Below are 12039 nucleotides of genomic sequence, written 5' to 3'. Positions count from 1 at the left end.
TTTTTTTTTTTTTTTGGAGATGGAGTCTCGCTCTGTCACCCAGGATGGAGTGCAATGGCGTGACCTTGGATCACTGCAACCTCTGCCTCCTGGATTCAAACGAGTCTCCTGCCTCAGCCTCCTGAGTAGCTGGGATTACAGGTGTCTGGCCCCAAGTCAGGTTTTTTTTTTTTTTTTTTTTTTGTATTTTTAGTAGAGACGGGGTTTCACCATGTTGGCCAGCCTGGTCTCGAACTTCTGACCTCAAGTGATCCGCCTGCCTTGGCCTCCCAAAGTTCTGGGATTACAGGCGTGAGCCACTGCGCCGACGTTACCTATTCCTTTAAATTTGGCAAAAGGTTTTGCTGAATCTTAAGAAAACTTGATGATTATATTATGTATATCATGATGAAAAAATCCTTTGAATCTGCTATAAAGTAATAGCTTTACAAAGTATTTTCATTTTAAAAATACATTGTCATGTATAAAATTCCAAATTCAAAAAAATTATTAAAATTTAATAATCCCACCAGAAAAATAAAGGTAAATTCTAACATTAACCTTTAATTAGTAATATCCTACTTTATATGAAAATTATAACATGAAATTACCATTTAAATTTGCAAACTGTTGTCTTATTGAGATGTTTTATCAGTTAACAGGAATAAAAGTACCACAAAGATGAGTAAATCAGTTGCAACATATTTTGTAATGGTTGAGAAATAGCCTTTATTACAATTTATTTCAACTACAGTGAATTCTAGTTTTAAAAACATAGCATATGGTCATTATTGCTGACAGACTTTATAATAATATTGATTGAAGTTATTCTATAATTCATTTGGGAAATAATTATTTTTAACAATCAGCTACACTAAGATTTTTATGAAGATTGGGAAGCAAACGTTGTGGTTTTAGAACTCAAACACAGGATTTCTCAGTTATCTGACCCACTTAATCTTGTCAGTATTGGCTTTGATGAAATAGTATGAGGCTTAAATGAGATAACATATGTGAAGTGCTGGAAGTACAGTATTTTAACAAAAGCCGAGCAAAAGAAAGGCAGGCAAAAAAGATAAACTCTTTGAGAAGTTAAATTGTACTGTGCCTGTCCATGGTGACAGGCAGAAAGACGAGCCACAATATTACTTTTAGATGGGCAACTTAACTACTCATGTCCCCAAGATGAAACAGTATTAATTTCAAATTGGTATTTTTAACTGGTATTTGTATCACTAAATTTCAGTAAAAGCCACTATTCTATGCTGGGTTTCTCTAAACAGTTAAGTATAATTACTGGCTCTAGAGAACCTAGATATGAAAAAAGAGTTCACTATTAAAGAGTTTTTATGTATGTTACTTCACAGTCATCATCCTGAAAAAAAAAAATGCTGCTAATTTTAGAGTGTAGGCTTCTAGATTTAAAATGGTGGAATGAACACATGCATATATTTGTTCATTCAAATACTTGAGTGCTTTTTTTTTTTTTTTTGAGACGGAGTTTCACTCTGTCACCCAGGCTAGAGTGAAGTGGTGCGATCCTTGCTCCCGGGTTCAAGTGATTCTCCTACTTCAGCCTCCGGAGTAGCTGGGATTACAGGCATGCACAACCAAGCCCGGCTAACTTTTCTATTTTTAGTAGAGACGGGGTTTCACCAGATTGGTCAGGCTGGTCTTGAACTCCTGACCTCAAGCAATCCACCTGCTCAGGCCTCCCAAAGCGCTGTGATTACAGGCGTGAGCCACCACGCCGGGCCAAATATTTGAGTGCGTATGAGCCAAGTACTATTCTAGATGTGATGAGTACATCAGGAATTTAAAAAATGAAAAATCTCTCTCCTCCTGAAGCTGATATTCAAGTTAGAGAGGACAATTAAAAAGTAATGTATATAGTATGTTAAATGGAGATAAGTACTAAAAAGAAAAAAAAAAACGAGAGATAAAAAGTAATCAAAGGCTGAGCACGATGGCTCACAGCTGTAATCCTAGCACTTTTGGAGGCCAACGTTTGGGGATTGCTTGAGCCCAGGAGTCTGATACAGTGCCTGGGCAATATAGTGAGACACCATCTCTTCAAAAAATTTAAAAAATTAAATGGGCATGATGTCATATGCCTGAGGTCCCAGCTACTCCAGAAACTGAGGCAGGAGGATCCACTGAACCCAGGAAGCAGAGGTGACAGTGAGCCAAGATGGTACCACTGCACTCCAGCCTGAGTGACAGAACGAAAATCTGTCTCAAAAAAAAAAAAAAAAAAAGTAATAATAGGGTAGAGTAAGGGGAGCTCCATTTTTAAATAGCATGATCAAAGAACACCTCAATGAGAAAGTGACACTTGAGCAAATTCCAGAAGGTAGCTAGAAGTATGTTATACAGAAGACTGGGAAAGGGCGTCCAGGCAGGGTTGAGTAAGTGCAAAGGCTAAGAGGCAGACTTTGGCTACTGGAAGAGAACAAGTATGGGACAGTATGGCTAGTGGGGTAAGGGACAGAAGGAAGAAAAATAGAGTCAGTGGTAACAGGAAAGCAGATCAGGCAAGGCTCTTTAGGCCATTATAGGGGTTTGGGCTATACTTTGAGATGCAAAGCCTTTAGGTTTGAAAAGAGATGATCTGACTTACCTTTCAAAAGGATCACTCTGGCTGCAGTGTGGATAATAGACTGTCAAGGGAAAGGTGAATGCAGAAAGACCAGGTGGAAGTCTATTCAAAAATCTAGATCAAGATGAAGTTGGCTTGGTGGCAGTGAAGGCGGTGAGAAGTGATCATATTCTAGGTATATTCTGAAGATAAGACCAACAGAATTTGCTGCTGGATTGGAAGAGAGGTAGAAAGAAAATAAGTAGATAAAGACTCCAAGGAGTTTGCTTTATGAACTAAATGGATGGAATAGCTATCAATTGAGATGGAGAAGACAGTGGGAGAAATAAGTCTGAAGAAAAAGAGCAGAACTTGAGGTTTAGACCAGTTAAATTTGAGCAATCTACCTGTGATGGTTAATTTTAGGTTATCAACTTCACTGGATGAAGGAATACCTAGAGAACTTGGTAAAGCATCTGGGTATGTCTCTGAAGAGTGTCTCCAGAGGAGATGGTGTATGAACCAGGACTGAGTGGGGAAGACCCATCATCATTGTGGGTAGGCACCATCCAATTGACTGAGGGCCCCAGATAGAACAAAAAAGGCAGAGAAAAGGGGCTTTCTTCCCTCTTTCCTAGAGATGGGACACTCTTCTCTTGCTCTTGGACATCAGAACTCCAGGCTCTCCAGTCTTTGTACCGCAGGCCTTATACCAGGAGCCTCCCTTGGGTACCCAGGCCTTCAGCCTAGGACTGATAATTACACCATGGGCTTTCCTGGTTCTGAGGCTTTCTGACTTGGACTGAGCCACACGACTACCATCCTATGGTCTCCAGCTTGCAGACAGCCTGTCATATGACTTCTCAGCCTTCGTAAAGGTGTGGGTCAATTTCCATAATAAATCCCCACTCATATCCTATTGGTTCTATCTCTTTGGAGAAATATAATACGCAATTATACATCCAAATAGAGATAATGATTAGAGATGGAATATATGTACCTGGAGTTCAGGAGAAAGGGACTGGCCAAAGATACCTATATTTCCTTGAATCTAAGAAGATTTGATGCTGGTACTTTCTTGATCTTTATCAGAAACTTTCAACAGAAGAACTTCATGCAACACACTGTAACTGCCACCTTGCTGATCGTGACTAATAGGTGCCACACGATTTAAAATGTGGTTTCTCAACCTTGTCACTATTTTGGGCCAGATAATTATCCTTCAGGTGGGTTGTCCTGTGCACTGTTGGATGTTTAGCAGCACCTCTGGCCTCTACCCACTAGATGCCAGTAGTAGCACATTCCTTTGATGGACAACCAAAAATGTTGCATATCCCCAGCAGGATAAAGTAGCCCAAGTTGTGAAGCATTGTTTTACAGGGATTAAAATGGGGGGGGGGGGGGAAGATGGGGAAAATAAGCATATGACTGAGTGGTAACCAATTTAGCAAAGCTGAATGCTGGGCCAGCACCGGAGAAAAGCAGAGGAGCACTCAATTTATATCGTGTAACCTCGGAAGTCCCCAGAAGCAAGAGCAGACAAGTGATGGTGAGACTAAAAGCAGGAAGAATGGTTGAAAACACATTTAAGAAAGCAGCTAATTCTCAGATTCCCTCCTTTACTCACTTGCCCATGAGCAGCGATCTCAGGTACAGATTAATATCCACTCACAAGACCCAACAGACTACAGCTTGAAGCCAGATTCACTCAGCTCTGTATAAAGAAAAAGAGGACATGCTGGCATGCTAGCATCAGACATGCCATCTTCAGAGGGAGTCCAGACAGCTCACCACGGGCCCTTTTTTTTGGGCCCGTAAGTGATATCTCATTGTAAGGGAAAGAGACCACGTGGTAAGTGCAGAAAACACCCTGGCTTAGGGAAACTTCATGCTCAACGGGAACCAGCAGTACCTTGTAACAGCTAATGAGGGTAAGTTCCAGGGCCCCTTAAAGAACATGTTCATGCTCATTTACAAGAGTTATTACACTGCTGGCCAGGTGCAGTGGCTCCCAAAGTGTAATCCCAGCACTTTGGGAGGCTGAGGCAGGCAGATCACTTGAGGCCAGGAGCTTGAGACCAGCCTGGCAAACATGAGGGGACCCTGTCTCTACTAAAAAAAAGAAATACAAAAATTAGTCAGGCATGGTGGCACGTGCTTGTAATCCCCGCTACTCGGGAGGCTGAGGCACGAGAATCATGTGAACCTGGGAGGCAGAGGTTACAGTGACCTCAGACTGCACCACTGCACTACGGCCTGGGCAACAGAGTGAGACTCTGTCTCTAAAAAAAAAAAAAAAAAAAGTTACACTGCACACCACGAAATCAAAGTCTGTGTCTTTTCATAGGCTAATTTAGTTATTCATGGACAGTTTTCCTGGTCCATATACATTCACCAACAGGGGTCAATTTCATAATAAACAATATTACCTGGAGATATTCTATATTTAATTCTTAATCCAGTATGTGTCCAGGAAAAGAATGTCAGGAGAAGGAAAACCCAAGGTCTTTTTCCATGAAGAAAAGGACTCAGACCTACTGTTAACCGTCTCTGCCTAGAGCAGTGGTGATTCTCAAATGGGGGTGGATTTTGTCCTACAAGGAACATGTAACAATGTCTGTGGACGTTTTTAGTTGTCACAACTGAAGAAGGTATGTGTACTACCGACATCCAGTGTGTACAGGCCAGGGATGCTGCTAAACATCCTACAATGCATAGGACAGCCACTCACAAAAGAAAACTAGCCCAAATGTCAACAGTGCTCATAGCTGAGAAACCCTGACCTAAAAGGATTTGATGAAAGCTCACAGACTGGAACAATGGGGATCATCCTCATGTTCCAACCCTTCTTTCCCAAATGGGCTACTGAAACACTTGGCAGCCAGCATAGAAGACTGGAAGAACCTTCTCCAGATAAGCTCACCAGCCTAAGAAAAAAGACCTAAGGATAATCCCAAAGACTATAAAAAAAAAAAAAAAAAAAAAAGAATAGAATTTTAAGAAGATGCAATTAATGGAACACAATTTGGCTTGAACCAGAGAGATTTAATCAACTGAGATAAAGTCTGAAATTGAAATAGTGATCACTATATAGAAAATTAAATATTTTTAAAAATCTATTCATTCCAGTAAAAGTAAAATGATATTCTAGAAAGGGAATGTAGTCATAAGAGTATATGAAGGTTAGCAGTAAATTCCAAGTATATAGTCATTTTAACATAAACACTGAGTATTAGTTCAATCAAAATATATTTGGAGAATGGAAGAACAGGAAGGGAGAAGTGAGAAGTTGTGTATAGACAGCTATAGCCTCATCTTCTGGAGTGAAAAGTCAAATACATACAACTAAAAAAAAAAAACCAAGAAATGGCAATGTGTATGCAGATTTAATGATAAAGAGGTAAATTCCCTAAGAGTCAGCTAAATAAGCAAAAATTACCTCTGGGAGCAGAATATGATGTGTATATGGGTAGAGGATAGTTGTCTGTAACATATCTCATAGAACTATTTAACACCATGCATGAAAAACTAAAATATTTTTAAAACCGTATTTGCATTTAAAGACAATTTGATACATGAGTTCAGGATATATTAAAGCTTGCCTCAGTTTATTTGAATCAGAACAGACTAGACCTACGAAAAAAGCATACTGAACCAAGTTCCAGGTTTGTTAAACCACCTTTCTATACTCCTAGGTGAAGCAAAAAACAGGCTAGCTAGGTAAGACTTTTTAACTCCTTTCCCTACTATAGTCCTGGTTTACTCACCAAACCTTACATTAAACTCTCATATTAAACATTACACCATTGAGTACTGGTATTCTTTGCAGTATTCAGTGATATACATGGATACCACTAGATACCATTTGAAGTGTCCTTGCTGGGAGAGGGGAACTTCTCATGTTTTACTTCAATTTGCCCCCATATTGTATGAACTTTTATAACAAGCACATTTTACAGACAGAAAAACAGACACGCATATGGTATTAGAAGATCCTTAATGATTAGTTTATAACTTGTCCTCATGCATCTTAACCCAACTGAAAATACTGTAAACTGACTGGAAGTAATATCAACGTACAAAACAAAGAATGGCCAAGAAAGCACACCCCTAGTAAAATACTGCTCATATCCTAAATACAATTCCCAGGTATCACAAAATAGAAATTAGTTTTCTTTCTTCTTTTTTTTTTTTTTGGAGATGGAATCTTGCTCTGCTGCCAGGCTGGAATGCAGTGGTACAATCTCGGCTCACTGCAACCTCTGACTCCCTGGTTCAAGCGATTCTCCTACCTCAGCCTCCCGAGTAGCTGGGATTACAGGCATGCGCCAACACATCCAGCTAATTATTTTTAGTAGAGATGGGGTTTCACCATGTTGGCCAGGATGGTCTCAAACTCCTGTCCTCAGGTGATCCACCCACCTCAGCCTCCCAAAGTGCTGGGATTACAGGTGTGAGCCACCACATCAGGCCTAGAAATCAGTTTTCAAGTTCTCTATAGAATACATACCACTTAGATAAGTTTCATTTTAAATAAATGAAAGTTTATTCTTCAGATTGATAAGACTGGCTAACTTTCTTAGAAATAATTCAAGTTTATCTCCAAATCACCATGATTAATACTCCTTTTGTGCTCCACAATACCAAAAACAAAGTTACGCACATGGGTGGGTACCAAGAGTTACTGACTAATGGAAATTAATCCAAAGAATTAAATTAGGAAAAAAAATCAATGATGTCAAGTAAGAGTTAAAATTCAAGATTTTACTTTAGTACTGATTATTCATAAATAGATTCTTTTATCCCATATTAGAGTATTGTAAACACAAGCTTATTGGAAAGGTTGACTTAACTTTGCCCCACTTTTCTTCTTTCTTACTGCTACCCTATGACAGAATTACCGTCTCTTTGATGAAAAGAATTCAATAAAGGACTCTCTTTCACCAAACTCAGCTTTTGTTAGACTTGTTATCACAAATCTATTCCCCACCTTATCCAGTCACATGCTGAAAAATATTCCATCTTTTAAAAATCTGTTCATGAATAACTTATGGTTCTCTGAACCACCCTATCAGGAAGGCAGATATAGTACTACAAACTCCGGCTGGGCTCGGTGGCTCACACCTGTAATCCCAGCACTTTGGGAGGTGGGCGGATCAGGAGGTCAGGAGTTCAAGACCAGCCTGGCTAACAGGGTGAAATCTCATCTCTACCAAAAATACAAAAATTAGCCAGGCATGGTGGCATGCGCCTGTAATCCCAGCTACTCAGGAGGCTGAGGCAGAAGAATCACTTGAACCCGGGAGACAAGGTTGCAGTGAGCCGAGATCATGCCATTGCACTCCAGACTGGGCGACAGAACAAGACTCTATTAAAAAAAAAAAAAAATCTGTTTATGAATAACTTTTGGTTCTCTGAACCACCCTATCAGGAAGGCAGATATAGTACTACGAACTCCATTTTACTTGTGAGAAATTGATGTTGAAGAGAATAACTCATTTAAGGTTAGTGAGTGGCAAGGAAAACTTAGAATCAAGTTTCTGATTCCACACCTGGTGGCCCTTTCCAATAAACCATACTGACTCTTCGATAATGAAATGGACGGCCGGGCACAGTGGCTCACGTCTGTAATCCCAGCACTTTGGGACACCGAGGCGGGTGGATCACCTGAGGTCAGACGGAGTTTCAGACGGAGTTTGAGACCAGCCTGGTCAACATGGTGAAACCCCATCTCTACTAAAAATACGAAAATTAGCTGGGCATGGTGGTGAGTGCCTGTAATCCCAGCTACTTGGGAGTCTGAGGCAGGAGAATCACTTGAACCTGGGAGGCAGAGGCTGCAGCAAGCCAAGATCACACCACTGCACTCCAGCGTGGGCGACAAGAGTACAAACTTCATCTCAAAAAAAAAAAAATGACAATGAACTGGGGTTAACCCTGTAAGCTAGAGTCTTGGAGGATCACAATGATGATATGAGTGGTTTTCTTAAGTTTTACTTTAAATCAACATACATTTAAAAGCAACTATCAGCTGAATAAATAAATGGCTTTGCAAATCATTTTAATTTTTCAAATCACATGAAATGACTCAAATTACAATAAAAAATACCATTCAAGAACTTCCAAATACTAGTCATGAGAATAAAAAAGAAGAAACTAAATTTCTTCTCAATCATCTGTGTGCCACTACCATATCTGATAATATATTCCTTCCATACTCTTGAAACCTATCTCAGAAGTATCTCTGACAAATCATAAATGTAGAAGAATTAAAAAATGTAATTATAATTACATTATTTTAATATAATTTATCCTTTATTTCAATAATAAAATAGCAGGGAAAAAGTTCCATCTATTTACCTCAGTAATTGGCTGCCCTTGATGTGTCAAATCCAGCTCTTGAGGGCGTGTCACTTTATCAATATCCAAAGAGTCCATGCTGGAGGCTGCAGAAGTGATGCTGGAACGGGAGGAATTACTAATAGAGCGTACTTCAGCATCACTCACTGTGCCTGCTGATGCGGTTCTTCTGTGCTGATTCGTTACCAAGGGTTTAGTATCTTCTAGTATAGACTGCTGAGCAGCCTCATCCATACTCAAAGAGGCCTGTTCTAACTGTGCAGTGACGTCGTCCAGGGAGTAGCTGGCATGGGAAGGTTTAGCTATCCTATTAGATGAAGAAGATAATCCTTTCAAGGTGCCAGGTTTCGATGTATGTCGGCTAACAGGCAATTTCTGAGTAGCTTTTGTTTCTGTGATTTGACGCTTACTGTTTCCTGAACCAATACTGCTGAGCTCCTGCTCTATAGAGCAAAGATCAGCCATCAAGGCATCCAGATCCACAGTCTCTCCCTGATTCAGAGCTTCTGCAATGAACAACACATAATGTTTCCAGAATTTATACATTCTATTATAAATAAGTTGATAAATGAAGATAATGAAGCAAAAGAATATATTCTGTTGGGCCTAAAGCAAATAAAATTATTACTGGTTTTTGTTTTAAATTCCAAGAGAAATTTTAGAAGTACACAGTCCTCCTCTTTTAAGGCTTGTAATAATCAAAAAAGAATAAATTATGAGTTCAAAGACAAAACACCACAAAATCTTATACTATTCCATGGTTTTAACCACATTTCTCTGTGCAACTTTTTAGCACAGGCTTCAATACACTGTTAATATGATCAATGCTTCGGCAGAGCTGAGGGCATAAAAAGAGAAGTCAAAAGTCTAAAAAATTACAGACTGAGAGGTCAGTATTATAAACCTGACTAGGTGGAATATAACAGATAAAGGCCACAGTGGCTGCTTTAAAAATTACTAACAAGTAATTTCACTGGACTTTAATCCAGTGAGAAAACAATGCAATTAAGTTTGCTGTGGGGTTCCACCTGGGTATGTAGTTTGTGAATTATTAATAAAACCAACTATCTTTTAGTTACATTCTAGTTTGCTTTTTTCTGTGATATTTTCAATTAGTAATATTAATAAAATACACAAATCAAGAAATTTAAGGGCCGGATGCAGTGGCTCACACCTGTAATCCCAGCACTTTGGGAGGCCGAGGCAGGCAGATCACCTGAGGTCAGGAGTTCGAGACCAGCCTGGCCAACATGGTGAAACCCCATCTCTACTAAAAAAATACAAAATTAGCCAAGTGTGGTGGTGCATGCCTGTAATCCCAGCTACTTGGGAGGCTGAGGCAGGAGAATCGCTTGAACCTGGGAGGCAGAGGTTGCAGTGAGCCGAGATTGTGCCACTGAACTCCAGCCTGGGCAACAAAAACAAAACTGTCTCAAAAAAAAAAAAAAGAAAAGAAAAGAAAAGAAAAAAGAAATTTAAGAACTTGGTCAAGTTACGCATGTAGCTTTTATACTGAATTTTTATATTTGGAATTGTAGTTGTACTGCTCCTACATTATGTGACTTAGCACACTATTTTACATTTTATTTCCAATTACATCTTACCATTCAAGTTGTATATGGAAAAGCGGTAAGAAAAGTTGGCCATGTTTGTTTCCTGGCGAAGAGGAGATCTTTTTACTGGTTCCATGGGTTTGTCAGAATCCAAACTCTTTATAAAAGAAAGTTTAATAGTCATATTAAATTCAGGTTTCAATAATATAAAAAAGATGAAGTTTGTTTTATGATTAAGTGAACTGCCACACTATAATTAATAAAACCAAAGTTCTCCTAAGTCATAGCCTTAAGGAAAAGTATAATTGTTTTTCACATTATTATTTTGGTTATACTTATTTCAATCTTTAGATACATGCTTACTGTTTTTTTTTTTGGAGATGAAGTCTCATCCTGTCACCCAGGCTTAAGTGCCGTGCCATAAGCTTGGCTCACTGCAACCTGTGCCTCCCGGGTTCAAGAGATCCTCCCGAGTAGTTGGGACCATAGGCATGTGCCACCATGCTCAGCTAATTTTTGTATTTTTAGTAGAGACAGGGTGTTACCATGTTGGCCAGGCTGGTTGCGAACTCCTAGCCTCAAGTAATCTACCCACCTCGGTCTCCCTAAGCGTTGGGATTGCAGGCGTGAGCCACCATATCCGGCCTATGCTTACTTTTAAAGGCACTTGACACTGTCATAGTTCAGAGTAAATATATTTTCAAATATATTAAGTATAGTGACTGACTTCATTTTATATACATGCACTATAAAATAAGTGAGGTATATGAATACGGACACGGTAAGCTAAGAAACAGGTGTGGTGGCTCACGCCTGTAATCCCAGCACTCTGGCAGGTAGAGGTGGGCGGATCACCTGAGGTCAGAAGTTCAAGACCAGTTTGGCCAACAGGGGGAAACCCCGTCTCTACTAAAAGTACAAAAATTAGCTGGGCGCAGTGGTGGGTGCCTGTAATCCCAGCTACTTGGGAGGCTGAGGCGGGAGAATGGCTTAAGCCTGGGAGGCGGAGGTTGCAGTGAGCTGAGATCACATCACTGCTACTGCTCTCCAGCCTGGGTGACAGAGTGAGACTCAAAGTCTCCAAATAATAATAATAATAATAATAATAATAATAATAATAATAACCCTAAAAAAAAACGAAGACATGAGAAACTACCACAGGGGCGTTTTGTTCTTCTTTCCTCAAAGCGCGCCTTTTGGGCTCAAAGGGATTTGGTTTAGGTCCAGGAAAAGCCTCAATCTTTGCTATATGAAGTACTCTGAAGATAATGGACAGTTATGGATTTAAAATTATTGAGACCCAAGACTCACTAATTTTTTTAATGAAAAGTGATTACAAGTTCAAACAATGATGAAATGTTCTTGTCCTTCTCCCGTTCTATCAAGATGAGGGCAAATTGTAACCCAGCTACACTGCCTGTATACTTTGGGTAGGGTGACTTGTAAGTTACACTTGTAAGTTTAAATGATACTCTTTTTCTCTCTAACCTTTCTACAGCAAGGAAAAAAGATATTTACAACAGAGAAATTCAGAGAAAGGGTCAGTAGTTATTGTTTGTTTAACAGATT

General features: G+C 39.5%; 1 protein-coding gene across 6 annotated transcripts in view; it reads right to left on the bottom strand.

Annotated features, from left to right (window-relative positions):
* LOC108537209 (ras-associated and pleckstrin homology domains-containing protein 1) overlaps positions 1 to 12039 on the bottom strand; it is a 101745-nt gene that overhangs the window by 40227 nt on the left and 49479 nt on the right. For all 6 annotated transcript variants that reach the window (XM_017884377.1, XM_017884375.1, XM_017884378.1 and 3 more), the window contains 2 exons: positions 10522 to 10627; positions 8918 to 9423 (listed from right to left, as the gene is read on the bottom strand). In XM_017884377.1, the coding sequence (XP_017739866.1) occupies positions 8918 to 9423; positions 10522 to 10627 (612 nt within the window). The remainder of the gene's footprint in view (positions 1 to 8917; positions 9424 to 10521; positions 10628 to 12039) is intronic.

Source organism: Rhinopithecus bieti, unplaced genomic scaffold (genome assembly GCF_001698545.2).
Source record: "Rhinopithecus bieti isolate Rb0 unplaced genomic scaffold, ASM169854v2 scaffold_14229, whole genome shotgun sequence".
NCBI lineage: Eukaryota > Metazoa > Chordata > Mammalia > Primates > Cercopithecidae > Rhinopithecus > Rhinopithecus bieti.
Note: the sequence above shows the minus strand (reverse complement) of the source record. Positions and strands in the feature narration are given on the sequence as shown.